Source organism: Arachis hypogaea, chromosome 15, assembly GCF_003086295.3.
Source record: "Arachis hypogaea cultivar Tifrunner chromosome 15, arahy.Tifrunner.gnm2.J5K5, whole genome shotgun sequence".
Taxonomy (NCBI): Eukaryota; Viridiplantae; Streptophyta; class Magnoliopsida; order Fabales; family Fabaceae; genus Arachis; species Arachis hypogaea.
This window is the reverse complement of record NC_092050.1, coordinates 11,181,209-11,195,775: the sequence shown is the minus strand read 5'-3', so window position 1 is coordinate 11,195,775 and position 14,567 is coordinate 11,181,209. Positions and strand designations below refer to the sequence as shown.

Below are 14,567 nucleotides of genomic sequence, written 5' to 3'. Positions count from 1 at the left end.
CCCCAAATGAGCGCGACCTAACCCCACGCCCCCCACTTCTATCGAAACCTAGCACTCTCTTCTCACAGTCTCACTCTCTGGCCTTTGCACTGGTGCACCCACGTTCTTGAGTCTCGAGGCCGGCGACGAACCCATGTTCTTGCAGCACCTACCAGCGCCGGCGAGAGACCGTTCCTCCCACCACCTTGAAGCCTTCCTCCCAACGCCGAAGCCCCACAAAGCCCCACGAAGTCCACGAAGCCCCAGCCACAGCCAGCACCATCCTCACAGGCTCGCACCCAGCAGTAGCGCAGCACCACGCCACCACCCACTCACCCAATACCACCCAGCGGACAGAGCAGAGAGCATCGTTTCTGGCCACCACCCACTGACCCAGCACAGCACTACGCCACCACCCAGCAGCATTTCTGGCCACTCACAACACAGCACCTCCCAGTCTCCCACCCAGCCACAGATTCAAGTCAGATATGGATCCCGAACCACCGAGTTAGGTATGCAAATTAACTAATTTCTGTTCAATAATTATTGATTTATTGTTGCGGTTTGTTGGTATTGTTGTTTGTTGATTCATTGTTGCTGACTTGATGTTTGTTGATTTATTATTTACCAATTGCTATTTATTGTCATTGTTGCTGTTTGTCAAGTAATGTTGGTATTGTTGAATTATTTTATTGTTGGTATTGTTACTGATTATTGATTCATTGTTCGGTTTATTGAAATCAGTATAATAAAAGATAAATTTGAATAATGAGATAATGGAAACATGTTTGAAGTATTAGATTATCTCTGTCAGTGTATCTAATGATTTAGTATATGTCATAAGAAACTGGATATTGTTGAATTATTTTATTGTTGGTTGGAGGGAAGCAAAGGAACACCTTTTGCAGATTTGTCAATTTAGCAAATTGTGATTATTGCATTTCAACTATTTAGTTCTATTTGGGATTGTTATTTCTAAAATGTCCAAGGTTATGTATTGCTATCAATTCCTATTTATGTTTTCCTCCTCTTGTTAGGTGGATATTACTATGGAAAAATCAAGTTTCCTCCGGAATATCCATATAAGCCTCCTGGAATCAGGTGATCCTTCTTGTCTGCTTGTCAATTCTCATTTTCAAATGTGTTTTATCATGATATTGACTCAGTGTGTACTTTCTATATTGTAGCATGACTACACCTAATGGACGGTTCATGACGCAGAAAAAGATTTGTTTGTTTGTAAGTTCTTTTATCTAGTATAGCACAAGTTAGTTAATATTATGAGATACTAATTTTGATTTAATATTTTTGTGTTTTGTTACTCCTGTTCCTCCGGTTTATCTTGAAAGTTGGAATTCTATGTAGTTTGTTTCAAGGTCAAATTAATTTTAGTTATGATGTTTCGTTATGTGATTTGTTTTTTAATCTATTCATTTAACTTTTGGATTGTGGTTATATGATTTTACACAAGTAACATGTATCTAAGAGTAGTTGTAGATGTTGGTTACTTTTCTATACAGTTTTAATTTCTAATGTTCTATACTGAACTTTTCTATACAGCTTTCTAATGGTCTATACTGTTTTGTTAGAGAAGACACCACAACTTGGCTATCTTTTGATGAAAATTTATATTTATTTTCAGTTGTGTTGACTATTTAACTTTTAAACTTATTTAATTGTTGTATTTGAATTCCTTTTGTCGTTAAATTTCATTGGATCAAGATTTTCTTAGTTATTATATATCTGTGTTTGTCGATTTCAATATTATGATTTTGTAAAATAGTATGGTAGTATCTTTTTTGAATTGATTGAAAAAATCGAAAAAACCGAACCAAACCAAACCGATTTTAATTGGTTTGATTTGGTTCGGATGACTTCGATAAAAAACCGAACCAAACCGAACCGCAATTTAATTAAACGATTGGATCGGATGACTTTTCTCTCAAAAACTAAACCAAACCAAACCGCACCGCGAACACCCCTACTAGTAACACTAATGTAACAAAAGGCGATAAAAACGGTTATGTTAGTTATGATTTATGATATAGGAAAGTTGGTTAGTTTTAGTTACTTGCCATGTCAGATTCTGTTAGGCTATTCTAACACTTTCGGCATACTGTATAATAAGCAGCTGGTAGCTCTCCATTGTACTGTAACTCTGATCTGCAATATGTATTCATTCAACAATCTAGATCAATAAATTCCAAATTAATTCTTTCGTACTTCTTTTAATTTCTCTATCTGCTACTCTGTATTATGTTCATGATAGAATCTTGACAAACATGATAGTACAGCGGAAACAACTACTTGTGTTTATTTCTAGGAGCATGCATGATGTCTAGATGCAATGTGGTCCATGTTCTCCGATACATACGCTCAGAAATCATTCTGTTAGCATGCATGTTCGAATTCTTTCTTTTGGAATAAATATAGATTGTTTTGAAATTCTTTAAATTTTTTAACTCTAGGACGATCTATGTTAAATTATTGAGAAGATATATGTTTGTCCTTTACTCACATGAGCATGGTCGAAAAAATACACATTAATAATTATATTTTTAATATGCTTCCTCAATTTTTTTTTTTAGTTTTCTTGATTTTTTTCATAGATTTTTTTTATTTTGTTTTATGTTATTTTTTTCATAGATTTTCCTCCAAAGTTTTGAATTATACATATCATAATATCACTTCTTTCAAAAGTTTAAATTGATAGAAGAAGACACATAAATAAATAATTACATTTTTAATAGTTATATTCCTATCAGTTATTATTTTGATTTGTTACTCCTAATTCTAATAGAAATTTTTTTATTTTTTAATTAAAATCTATTAAATTCTTATTTTAGGCTAAATAATAATTCTGATTGGACAAGAATTATAAAATAATTTTAGTATATTGAAAATCAAAACTTTGAAAGCTTATTTATACTTGGCTATTGATTTCTATTAAATCACTACAAGAAAAACATTGAGTAGCTTCAGATTTACTGTCGGATGTTAGCGGCGAGTTTCCGTCAAATTTGGCAATAAATTTATCACTCAAAAATATTACTGTTGGGGAACAATATTTCCGACGATAACGTCCACGGTAATATTTGGAAGAAAAAAGAAATTTTTGGCGCGCCACTACTGTTGGATTTATCAGTAGAATGATCTGACGGTAACAATGTTTAGTCAAATGCTGTGCGTGTTTTGGACACACAGAAAACGTTATCGTCGGACAGAAAACATTACCGTCGGATGAATCTGGCGGTAATAATCCCCTAAATGAAAGCACAAACGTCATCTCCTCTATTCCAAATTTGACACTCTCTCTTCATCTCCACCCTCTCTCTCTCTCATTATCGCCACCACCTCAGTCCTCTGCCCCTCCTATCGCCGTCGCCACCCCCTCCTGTCGCCGTCATCCCTTTATGGATACCTCTCTCTCTCTCTCTCTCTCTCTCTCTCTCTCTCTCTCTCTCTCTCTCTCTCTCTCTCTCTCTCTCCTTCACCGTCACCACCATCCGCCGCCACAGCAACTTCGGCGACCACCACAACAACATTCATGTGCTCCCTTATTTCTTGCTCTGATTTTTATTATAGGTTCTTGAACAACTCTTTTTCAATTCCTTTAATTGTAGTTTAATGTAGTTTAGGTATAAATAGAATTTCAATATTAATTACGAATCAGTTTCGAAGTTAGTTTGGTTTAATTTTCTACTTTTAATGGATTTAGGTTGATTAAGTTAGGTTAGATTTAATACATTAGGTTTGGAATAGTTGAAGTGTTTGGAATTGTCTAATTGTGTTAATTACCGCGTTGATGATTGTTTTGCTAAGAAATTATTGTTGAGATTGTTAGATAATTTTTTATTTTAGTTTAATAATTTAGTTTAGGTTTGAGTAGAATTAGAATTTTAATTTTAAATCAGTTTCAAAGTTAGTTTAGTTTAGTTTTTTAATATTAGTGTATTTAGGTTGATTAAGTTATGTTTGATTCAATACATTAGATTTTGAATGCTTGAAGTGTTTGGAATCGTCTAATTGTGTTAATTGCTGCGTTGATGACTATTTTGTGCTGAGATTGTTAGATAATTTTTTAATTTTAGTTTAATTTAGTTTAGATTTTAGTAGAATTAGAATTTTACTTTTGAATTAGTTTTAAAGTTAGTTCAGTTTAGTTCTCTAATCTTAGTGTATTTAGGTTGATTAAGTTATGTTTGACTCGCATATTAGATTTTGAGTGCTTGAAGTGTTTGAAATTGTCTAAGTGTATTAATTGCTGCGTTGATGACTGTTTTGTTGAGAAATTGTTACTGAGATGTTTGATAATTTGATATATGCAGACATGATGACAGGAAGAGGTGTTCCGGATCAGGTTGTTGGTCGTGGTCTTAGCCATGGTCGGGATAGAGGGAGGGTTTTGTCCGGTACCCCCGGGACTTCTGGATCCTCTCCCTCTACTCTGACCACTCCGATCACGCCATAGGTTGCGGGTTTAGCAGACTAGCCGTTCATCATGGTCCCTAACCCCAACTATGTGCTTCCATCCACGGCGAGGACGCCGCCTCCTACCGCTCAGCAGCCCACATCCATGGCAACTCAGCCCCCAGCGATGGATGTCGTTGCGGCCCCGGAGTCCCGCCATGGAAGTGAGGCAGCAGTTGATGCCCTCCACCACCTCCCATCATACGGTTGCGCATTTAGCCTGATGGCGGCACGTGGTAAGTATCACGTTCAATGCTCACGTATTTTTTATTTATGATTATTGCTGAAAGTGCCTGAGTTGTTTCTAGTTTAGTTGATTTAGGTTAGAATGCTGGTTATTATTTTATAGTTTTAATGATTATGGTTCTTATTATTGTTGAAAGTTCCTGAAAATTGATTCCTGTTTAGTAGATTTAGGTTGATTTAGAATGCTGGTTAATAATTTACAGTTTTAATGATTATGGTTCCTGTTATTACTAAAAGTTTTTGAAAATTGATTCCTGTTTAGCGGATTTAGGTTGATTTGGAATGCTGGTTAATGATTTCTTGTTTTACTGATTATGATTCCTGTTATTGTTGAAAGTTCCTGAAAATTGATTCCTGTTTAGTGGATTTAGGTTAGTTTAGAATGCTGGTTAATGATTTCTAGTTTTACTGATTATGATTCTTGTTATTGATGAAATTTCTAGAAAATTGATTCATGTTTAGTAGATTTAGATTGATTTGGGTGGATTCAGGTAGATTCTTATTTGTGGGTTGTTGTTAGGGTTTTGCCGAACTCCAACGTGTGTACTCAGGAGATTACCAATGTCATTAAGCTGATGTACGACCAGCCCTGGCCTAGCTACATGAAGATTCCGCTGAAATCAGGCAGCGCTGATTTGAGAAATTGGTGGTAATTACTTTCATTGTTTCTCTTTCAAACCTTTGTAACTAGTTTATATCCTCTATCTTGCTTAACTAATGTTAACATTTCTTTGTTGCAGCTGCACTTTATTTGGGATGCGGAGCAGGGCCTGGCCATCCGGAAGATATTCGACCATCGAATGGGTCGGCAGGTCCAGCAGATGCTGGATGATGTTCGTCATGGGCAGGATCTGCAGATGGGCTGGCTCCGACTAGAGATAAAGAAGGCCCTGTTAGTTCATTAGGAGACCGATGCGAGGTTCAGGTATCGACATCTCACCAACAAAGCTAACAGGGCATCGGCTAGATCATCCAAGTATACCGGCGGCTCGGCAACCTTTATGAAGACCAAATTCAGACTGATGTGTAGTTCCTTTAATTTTGTTAATAACTTCGTTATATTCTTTTTGCATATCATTACTAGGCATTCTAATATTTTTGTATTTCAATACAACTTGTGTAGTCGAAGTCGTTGGACCGCGAAGCCACATTAGCGGAGACGTTCAAATACACCCATACGCTAAAGGAGAACAAAGCGAGATTTGCTGATAAACGGTCTCATAACCATTATGTGAGTAAACATACATCTAATTATCTTCTGCTATAAAATTATTCGAAATTAACTGTGTATCTGTCTTACTAATCACAATAACTTGTGTTAATTACACAAGAAATCTACACACACAGACTAGTGTGTGGAGGCTCAGATGGAGGATGGAGGTGTACTAGGCACAGATGCGCGCCGTTGGCATCAACCCTGCTAGTGGCAGCGGTCCTGCTGGTGACCCACGGACATGACCACCTTCTGCGTCGCCAACTCAGGGCCACGGGACTGACGACGACGACGACTACCTGGATCTGTAAATATTAGTTTTGTTATTTATTGTTTCATTGTATTTATTTGATGTACTTGACTTTTAAATTTTAACTTATTTGATCATTGTATTATTTATTTTAAATGAAAATTTTTCATTATTTATGAATTTGACCACTAATTGTGGGAAAAAATATAAATTTAAAATTGACCGTTAATTTCAATTTTTTTTAAATTGACGTCACCGTCGGAATTATCGTTGAAATCATCCGACGGTAATATGGCGCGAACAATATTTTTTAGTGTCAAAATTATTGTCAAAAAAATTCACCGGTAACCAATTGATTTTTCAAGCTGGTTATCTGTCACAAAATTCGATGATAATTATCGTCGAACGTAATATATCCAGCAATAAATATTTATCGGCGAGGGTTATACCATCTATCCGATTGTTTCTAACGAAAAATCTGACAGTAAATTAATTATCGTCGAATTTATTTGATAAATTCAATGATAAATCCGAAATACTTAACATTTTTCTTGTAATGAAATCCTAAAAATCTAAGTAAATTAGAACATTGTTAATTTTATGTTGGTTAAATTTTAAATCAATAAGTAATCTTGACTTATTTTTTTATTTTTTAAACCAACATTAAAAATATTATGTATAAATCAAAATATAAATAGCGAATATAATTATACTTATTTATATATTTTTAGCACGCCTCCTCAAGTAAGAGATTTTTTTGTTCGATTTGCTTGCTTTTTTACATGAGTTTTAAATTTTTTTTTTTTTTGTCTTATGCTATTATTTTTCGGATAATGATCAAATTTTAAATTTTTTAATCACAGAAGTTCTGAGTCATGCGTGTCATATGATATCACTAAATTTTTTTTTAAAGTTTAACCTAATAGAAAAAAATATATAAATAGTTATATTTTCAACTTTGATTTGTTACTCCTAATTTTAATATATAATTTTTTATTTTTAATTAAAATTTATTAAATTTTTATTTTAGACTGAATAATAATTCTGATTGAACGAAAATTATAAAATAATTTTAATATATTGAGAATCAAAACTTTGAAAACCTATTTATACTTCGCTATTAATGTATACTAAATCCTGAAAATCCAAGTAAATTAGAACTATATTAATTTTATGTTGGTTAAATTTTAAATCGGCAAGTAATCTTGACTTATTTTTTTATTTTTAAACCAATATTAAAAATATTATGTATAAGTCAAAATATAAAATAACAAATATAATTATACTTATTTATATACTTTCTCATTTACATATATGTATGTAATCCATACAATTGACTAAAAATAAAATTTTCTAACAAATAAAACTCTAAATTTTTTGTCATTAAAATTTTCTTGTTATATTCTAAAAGTTTATGTAATTAGATAGAAGTAGATGAATAATTATATATTTAAGAGTAATAATGTTATATAACTAGTAAACATTATTATTTTTGTCGGTACTTAACCAGCAATAATTTATATCTATATTTATAAATATTTTACACACAACAAATATATAATTTGCATCTATATTTATCAAAATTTTATATACATAAATTAATATAGTTTACAATTATATTTTCAGAATTTACGTACATAAATTAATAAAATTTAATATTTGAGGTGACTAAACAATGACAAAAAATATTAAAAATGACTGTTCCAAAAATTTCTCAATATTTAATATATACTATCTTTAAGCTTTAACAGTGGCTTTGTATATCATTTTTCTTCCTAGAAATAAACTGAAATGAAGTAATGAACTACTATTAATGTGTCTTCCTATGCTGCATATATACCATTAACCTGGGGTGGAGCACTTTGAAGGGGAATCGGAGGGGTGCGGTGCTAATTAACTAATAACAACAGCAATGAAAAGTTCAAGTTGGCAGTTAAATAATAATGAAGGAGTATCTTTAATTATTTGCTAAATAGAGTTATTAAAGCAATGTAGGGCATGTCCTTTGATAGATCCTGATTCTCTTCTCCCACTTGCATATTATATCTCGTGTCGAAAAATTATTAACACTTGAACTGATGTGTTAAGTAAATAATAAATCTAATGAGTTTTAATAACAAAATTTATGAGAGTTTAATATCTCCAGAGACAAGGGGGCGGTCGCAAATCTTTTCATTTGAAAGAGATATATTCCCCCACCAAAACACACACACTTTACGCCCTATTTATAAACACAAATAATCGCTCTCTCTTTCCATACGACCAAACCTAGACCTATACTTGAGTCTGTGATGGCATCATCTTGGACTGCAAGACAGAACAAGCTATTTGAAGAAGCCCTTGCTATATACGATAGGGAAACCCATGACAGGTGGCAGAATATCGCCAAAGTCGTTGGAAAATCTGTTGAGGACGTTAAAAAACACTATGAACTCCTCAAACAAGACATCGACCGCATTGAGCGTGGTCAAGTCCCCTTCCCTTCTTATTCAGGTATTGCACCACTACTCTTTAATTAATTAATTAATCAATTTCTTCCTCATAATGCATGCTTATTACTATAATAATACATGCTAACTTGAATCTTTCTCATGCTTGTAGGCTAGCACTCTCTTGATAAATGAATGAATAATCACATGCCAGCACTGTGTCGGGAAGGATTTCATCAATTCCTTTCTAAAATTTATATAATTAAAAGTTTTAAGATGTTTTTAGGTTCGTTAATTAAGTTTGTACGTTAGAAAGTAATTAAATCATATGGTGTAAGTATTATGTAAGCTGTAGGCCCCAATTAAGTGTCAATTAAGGTATTTCTTGGTTTAATTTCTTGTCATGAATAAAAACACAAAGGTGATGTATGATTTTCTTCTTAGCTTCTTTCTTTTTTTCGGGGTGGGGGTTCATAAATAATTATTTTAAATTCGGTCTGTAATATTGCTGCTTATTAGCTTAAAGTGGCCCTTGTTAATATTATCGATGAAGAACTACTTATATAGGTAGTTTTGAAAGTAACTTACTTTGCACCATGTTTTCATTCACTGTCTATGCTCTTGTTATATTCAATTAAGTTATTTACCGTAATAGGTATTCACATATTAATTATTATCTTTATATAGAAAAACATTTTTATGGAAATAACCCCGTCCAATAACGATGATAGTTTGAAGCTCAAACAAACTCGCAGTGTATGTAGTACACTGGTACTGATTCTATAAATAAAGTAGAAAGAGAATTATTTCTTTTGTTGGTATATATATCGATGATATGAATGGCAAGAATGAAGAATCTATAGATCATGAACCACTATAATTGGACCATTCGTTGATGCATGGTATTAATAATAGAATAATGTTACACATTTTTAAGTGTTTTTGTTAATTAATTAAGTTTAATTAAATTAGTCTAATATTAATAAAATTAATTATAAATAATACTATTAAAAATTTTATTATTTAATTTAATTAAATTTAATTAATAAAAAAATTTAAATATGTAACATATTCTTAATAATATAGTAGTATTTTAATTTATTATGATATATAAAATGTTCCAGCAAAATATCTAAGTATGTAGCTTTGCATGACAGCGTGGAACCAAAAATACGTTGAGATTACTATGGGATGACAATACCTGAAAAAAAAAATCTAGAAATCAGTATTTTTATTAAAATTTAGTCAGTATTTAATTAATAGAAAAAAAATAAATAAATTTTTAGGAAAAAAGATAAATTAATCCCTGACCTTTTAAATCGTGGACATATTTGTCTCTCACGATTTAAAAATACAAAAACGTCCCTCACTATTTAAAACGTGTGACGGATAGATTCTTCCGTGCAAAATGCTCTCCCAGACATAACGGAGAAGGGTGATGTGTCGCTGAGTTGGCGTGTGTTGGACCTATGTGTCAACACGGTACCGTTGAGGAAGCTTCGTGTGGCTGTTATGGAAAAAGCCTTGGACAAATAGGTCCTTATGAGGTAAAACGGCAACATTTTGAGAACATTGAGTTTCAACACAATTCCAAAGAAGCCCATATGAATCACACACAATTCCAAAGAAACCCTAGCACACATATGTATGATCTTTTCCCTCCAAAAAAACGATTGATATTCTTCCCTTCGTCGTTTTCGTCTAACGTTGCACCGGTGAAGTTTCGTTGGTGGAGCTTTGGTTGTCATCTGTACCGGTAAGTACCCTTATTATGACACTGAATGGGACCGTTACTTTCGAACGTTATCTGCTATGCTTGTCGTGGGTTGGGGTTTAGGTGTAATGTAGTGTTGGGAGGGACATGGGTTGTGTGGGATTTAGGTGAAAGGTAGTTGTGTATTTGCTAATGCTTAGTGCTAATCGTTGAGTCAAACAATGCTGCAGATGGTAGATATATTCGTGATTCCTGTTTTTCATCATGGGGGCTACTTTCAAAGGGCCCCGAATGGTGAATTAGTTTACCTGGATGGTAAGGTTGAGAGGTTCCCACCAATGGACCTGGATTTTGTAAATTTCGGTGACTTAATAATACTATTCAAAGGACTGGGATATCAATCATACAAGGAGGCCTACTGGTATGATCCAAAGAGCAAGAATATAGAGTCAGGGCTGCATGTTCTGAGGGGAGATGCAGGCATCAACCAAATGCGCCAGGCAAAGATGAGAAACAAAGATACTGATGAGTTCTACATATTTTTTGATCATCCTATTGATGACCCGGAGCCTGTAGATTGTGCTGGTAAGGAAAACGATGAGGTAGAGAAAGATGGTGTTCGTGTCGAGGTGGATGAATTGGATCAGTCATCGACGGAGCATGATAGTTACGATAGTGCAGAGGATGAGGCGTATGCACCTCCACCTCCCGGTAACGAAAGTAACAGTGAGAGTGGGGAAGATGTTGTCAATGGGTCTGTGTCTGGCAGAGGGAAAAGGAAACAAGTGCCTCATTCCTCTAAGAGAACCCCTCAGCCAAGTAAGCAACCCAAGAAGCAAGCTCGACGCGTGTCTCAGAGAACAATGTCTGTTGCAAGAAAGAAAGGGCCTGGCCATGAGCCCGAGGCAGGTGGGCCTTGTGGACAGCCCAGTGAATCTAGGCCTGCAAAGGAGCCCAATATGGCCAGAGGACCAAGGCCAGCACTGGTAGACTACATGAGTGATGTAGACACGGATGGTGATGATATTATATGAGAGTATAAATCTGAGGAGCTGCATACACCCGTTTCTTCTGAGGATGAGGGAAATAAACATCAGTGGCCTGAGTTCAATGACCAATATAGTTTCGGAGAGGGAAGATTTGAGCTTGGAACAAGGTTTGCAACAATTGAGAGGTTCAAAGAGGTTGTAAAGGATACCTTCATTGCTAAAGGTCGGGAGTTGGTTTGGATCAAGAATGATAGGAAAAGAGTTAGGGTTGGGTGCAAGGACGAAGAGTGTGGTTGAATTGCCCACTTGTCATACAACCGTCAGTTACAATGCTTCCAAGTCAAGACTTATATAAACGAGCACACTTGTGCAAGAGACCTTGGAAGCAACGCCGCTGATCAACACTGGATCAGTAAAAAGGTGGAGAAAAGGATGGCAACGCACCCGCATATGACAACTCATGAAGCTGTTGATTTTCTAAGAGAGGACTTTGACCTTACTGCACACCCAAAGATGGTGTATAAAGCTGTGAAGGAGGCAAGGGAGAGGATGATGGGTAACGAAAGGGAACAATATAGAAAATTGAGGGATTACTTATTAGAGATACATAGAAGTAACCCTAGGTCTTCTGCATTGCTAGACCTGATTCCTCAGCCTCAAGCACCCCCTATGTTTGACAAGTTGTATATTTGTTTTGAGGCCTGTAAGTAGGGATTCAAGAGTAGCTGCAGACCATTGATCCACCTAGACGGAGCATTTCTTAAAACATACCATGGGAGACAACTACTTTTTGCTATTGCACAGGATGCAAACAACCAGTTCTACGTGGTTGCATACGCAGTTGCAAGATCCGAAAGCAAAGAATCATGGAAGTGGTTCCTAACATTATTACAGGAGGATATTGGTGATGTTGGCAACCACGGTTGGAATTTTATGTCAGATCAACAGAAGGTTAGTTTCCTTTTTGTCATTCTCAGTTTCTTGCCTGAGTCATTTGCTGGTTTATATATTTTTGTAAACATGGCTTGATGCCTTTCATTTTTAACATGATGTGCATTTTCTTAGTTTAAGCATGTTGTGAATCAAAGTTGCTGTGAATCATTGGGAGTGTTTACACTAAGTAGATACATCTTATGAAATACCTCATCTCAAAGTGTGGAACAGAGTCCCCCTGCTGCTACGGACCCTCCTCATGTTGAACAAAATTCTGCTAATCATTCAGTTGCTAATGAGGTATGGATTTTGGTGGTATTTCATTGTTGTTGATTGCTGGTTTCATTGCATTCACACTTGTTTCGACCTTCATGCAGGGTAATTCGAATGCAAACGCTACAACGATCCCTGAGCAAGAATCTGGACCCTCAGTAGCAGCGGCTGCAACACGTCCAATGCCTCCGAAAGCACCATTCAGGACCCCAGCCCAGTCTTCATCTCGTCCTGCACCAAGGCCATTTAGGCCTAAGCAAACAGTTAGGAGGAAGCCTTTGACAAATAAACCCTCGAAGCCGGTGCCACCTCCCCAGAGTGAACAGCATCTCCCTTCTCCACAACAACCAACTACATCAGGAGCATCTCCACAGAGTTTGGCAGCAGCAGGCAAAGCAACCCAACGACTGTTTAAGTTCATCCCCACTCCATGACTAAACAAGCTAACTAGTTAATGCTACATGTTTAGACTTTAGTCATGGCATCAATATCTTTTTGGAAAACACTGTTGTTTTACAAAGCAACTCTTTTTGGAAACAATGTGATTATGTATAGCTTGCAGGCTTAACTTATGCCTTACTTAGGCAGTAGATATGTTATTGACTTCTTTTGTAATACATGAACAACTCTTTGCTGAGATTAATTTATGCTTTACATATATAATCATATCTCTAAATAATTATGCCATTAACTTGCTTAGGGCAATCACTTTGCTTAATATATCATAATTTAGCTTACAATATTTTTGTTCAAACAGCATACAACAAAATGGAAACTCGTCCCATACTACATTACATCATTTTTTTTACCTACTTTTCAGCCAAGTTTGGCAATAACAGAAGCAAAAATTACAGAAATCACTGCAAGAATAACCAAATACAGATTAACATTCTTCTTCCTCTCTAGATGCAACACCTTCTTCTCCAAATCAACCAGTTTCTGTTCCACTACCTTCTTCCCCAGATACACCTTCAGATCATCAACCTCGTTCTCCGTAACAAATTTTTCAAGGACTCTTATTGTTGAAACATGGTCATCCAGCCATAAGAAGAACTTGCAGTGACTGGGATTTTTCAGCTGCATGTTCATCATTCCAAAACAAACAAAACATAACTAACTCCCGTCTAATCAAACTGACCAAATAAAATCACCAACATACCTTAAAGAATGGACATCCAAAGAACAATCTATTGGGGTTCGTCATCGTCCTCGATTTGTACAATATGGCGTACACCCCGTATTTGCACGTCGGAGCAATCTTGTCCTTCTTCTCTGCAGCTTCCACGCATTTCACGGTTGGCGGCAGTGGAACGCGTCGTGTGCTGGATGAAGCTCCGTCACTACCCATTTAAGACTGCACAACACCACCACCCACAAACACTCACAGAACTTAACAACGGTAATGGCGAACGAGTTCCATTTGAACAAATAAGGTAAACAAAAAAACGACGTCATCTTTCCATCCAGGGACCCATTTGTCCCTAACTTCAATCCACCTTTATTACATGTGCACCGTAACGGTGGTCTAGGTTTAACACACGCCAACTCAGCGACACATCACCCCTCTCCGTTATGTCTGGGAGAGCATTTTGCACGAAAGGATCTATCCGTCACACGTTTTGAATAGTGAGGGGCATTTTTGTATTTTTAGATCGTGAGAGACGAATATGTCCACAATTTAAAAGGTCAGGGACTAATTTGTCTTTTTTCCAAATTTTTATTATTAAATAAAATTTTATATTATTAAAAATATTATTAATAAATAATTAATGATTACAAATTATAAAATCTAATAGTTGCTAGCATTCCTAAAAAAACCCAAAACAAATATTTGCCCAAGGTTACTTTTCACATTAGATGAAATCAGACAACTCTTTATAGAAATTGAGATCCATATCCTCCCGAATAAATGGGAACGAGACAGGAGAGAGATTTTCACTCTACACAAGAATTCTTAAATAAAGATATACAAACAGATAATGAGAATATTAAATAATGTGAATAATAGATATGTTGGATATTTAATTTATTTAATAATGCTAGAGAACCAAGAGGATATTAGCCAAAAATT

General features: G+C 35.2%; 1 protein-coding gene across 1 annotated transcript; it reads left to right on the top strand.

The window, feature by feature from the left end:
• Nucleotides 1–1,427, top strand: LOC112746878 (uncharacterized). The gene is made up of 3 exons (XM_025794998.3): nucleotides 1–491; nucleotides 1,017–1,080; nucleotides 1,167–1,427. The coding sequence occupies exons 1-3, from the start codon at nucleotides 134–136 to the stop codon at nucleotides 1,234–1,236; spliced, it is 492 nt and encodes a 163-aa protein (XP_025650783.1). The 5' UTR covers nucleotides 1–133; the 3' UTR covers nucleotides 1,237–1,427.
• Nucleotides 1,428–14,567: the final 13,140 nt, after the last annotated feature.

What these genes read in the sequence shown, in the direction of transcription:
- LOC112746878 (XM_025794998.3), top strand. Translation starts at nt 134, where the DNA reads ATGTTCTTGCAGCACCTACCAGCGCCGGCGAGAGACCGTTCCTCCCAC. An exon ending in ATCCCGAACCACCGAGTTAG is followed by an intron (nt 492 to 1,016) that starts GTATGCAAATTA and finishes TCCTCTTGTTAG; the next exon opens with GTGGATATTACTATGGAAAA. An exon ending in TATAAGCCTCCTGGAATCAG is followed by an intron (nt 1,081 to 1,166) that starts GTGATCCTTCTT and finishes TCTATATTGTAG; the next exon opens with CATGACTACACCTAATGGAC.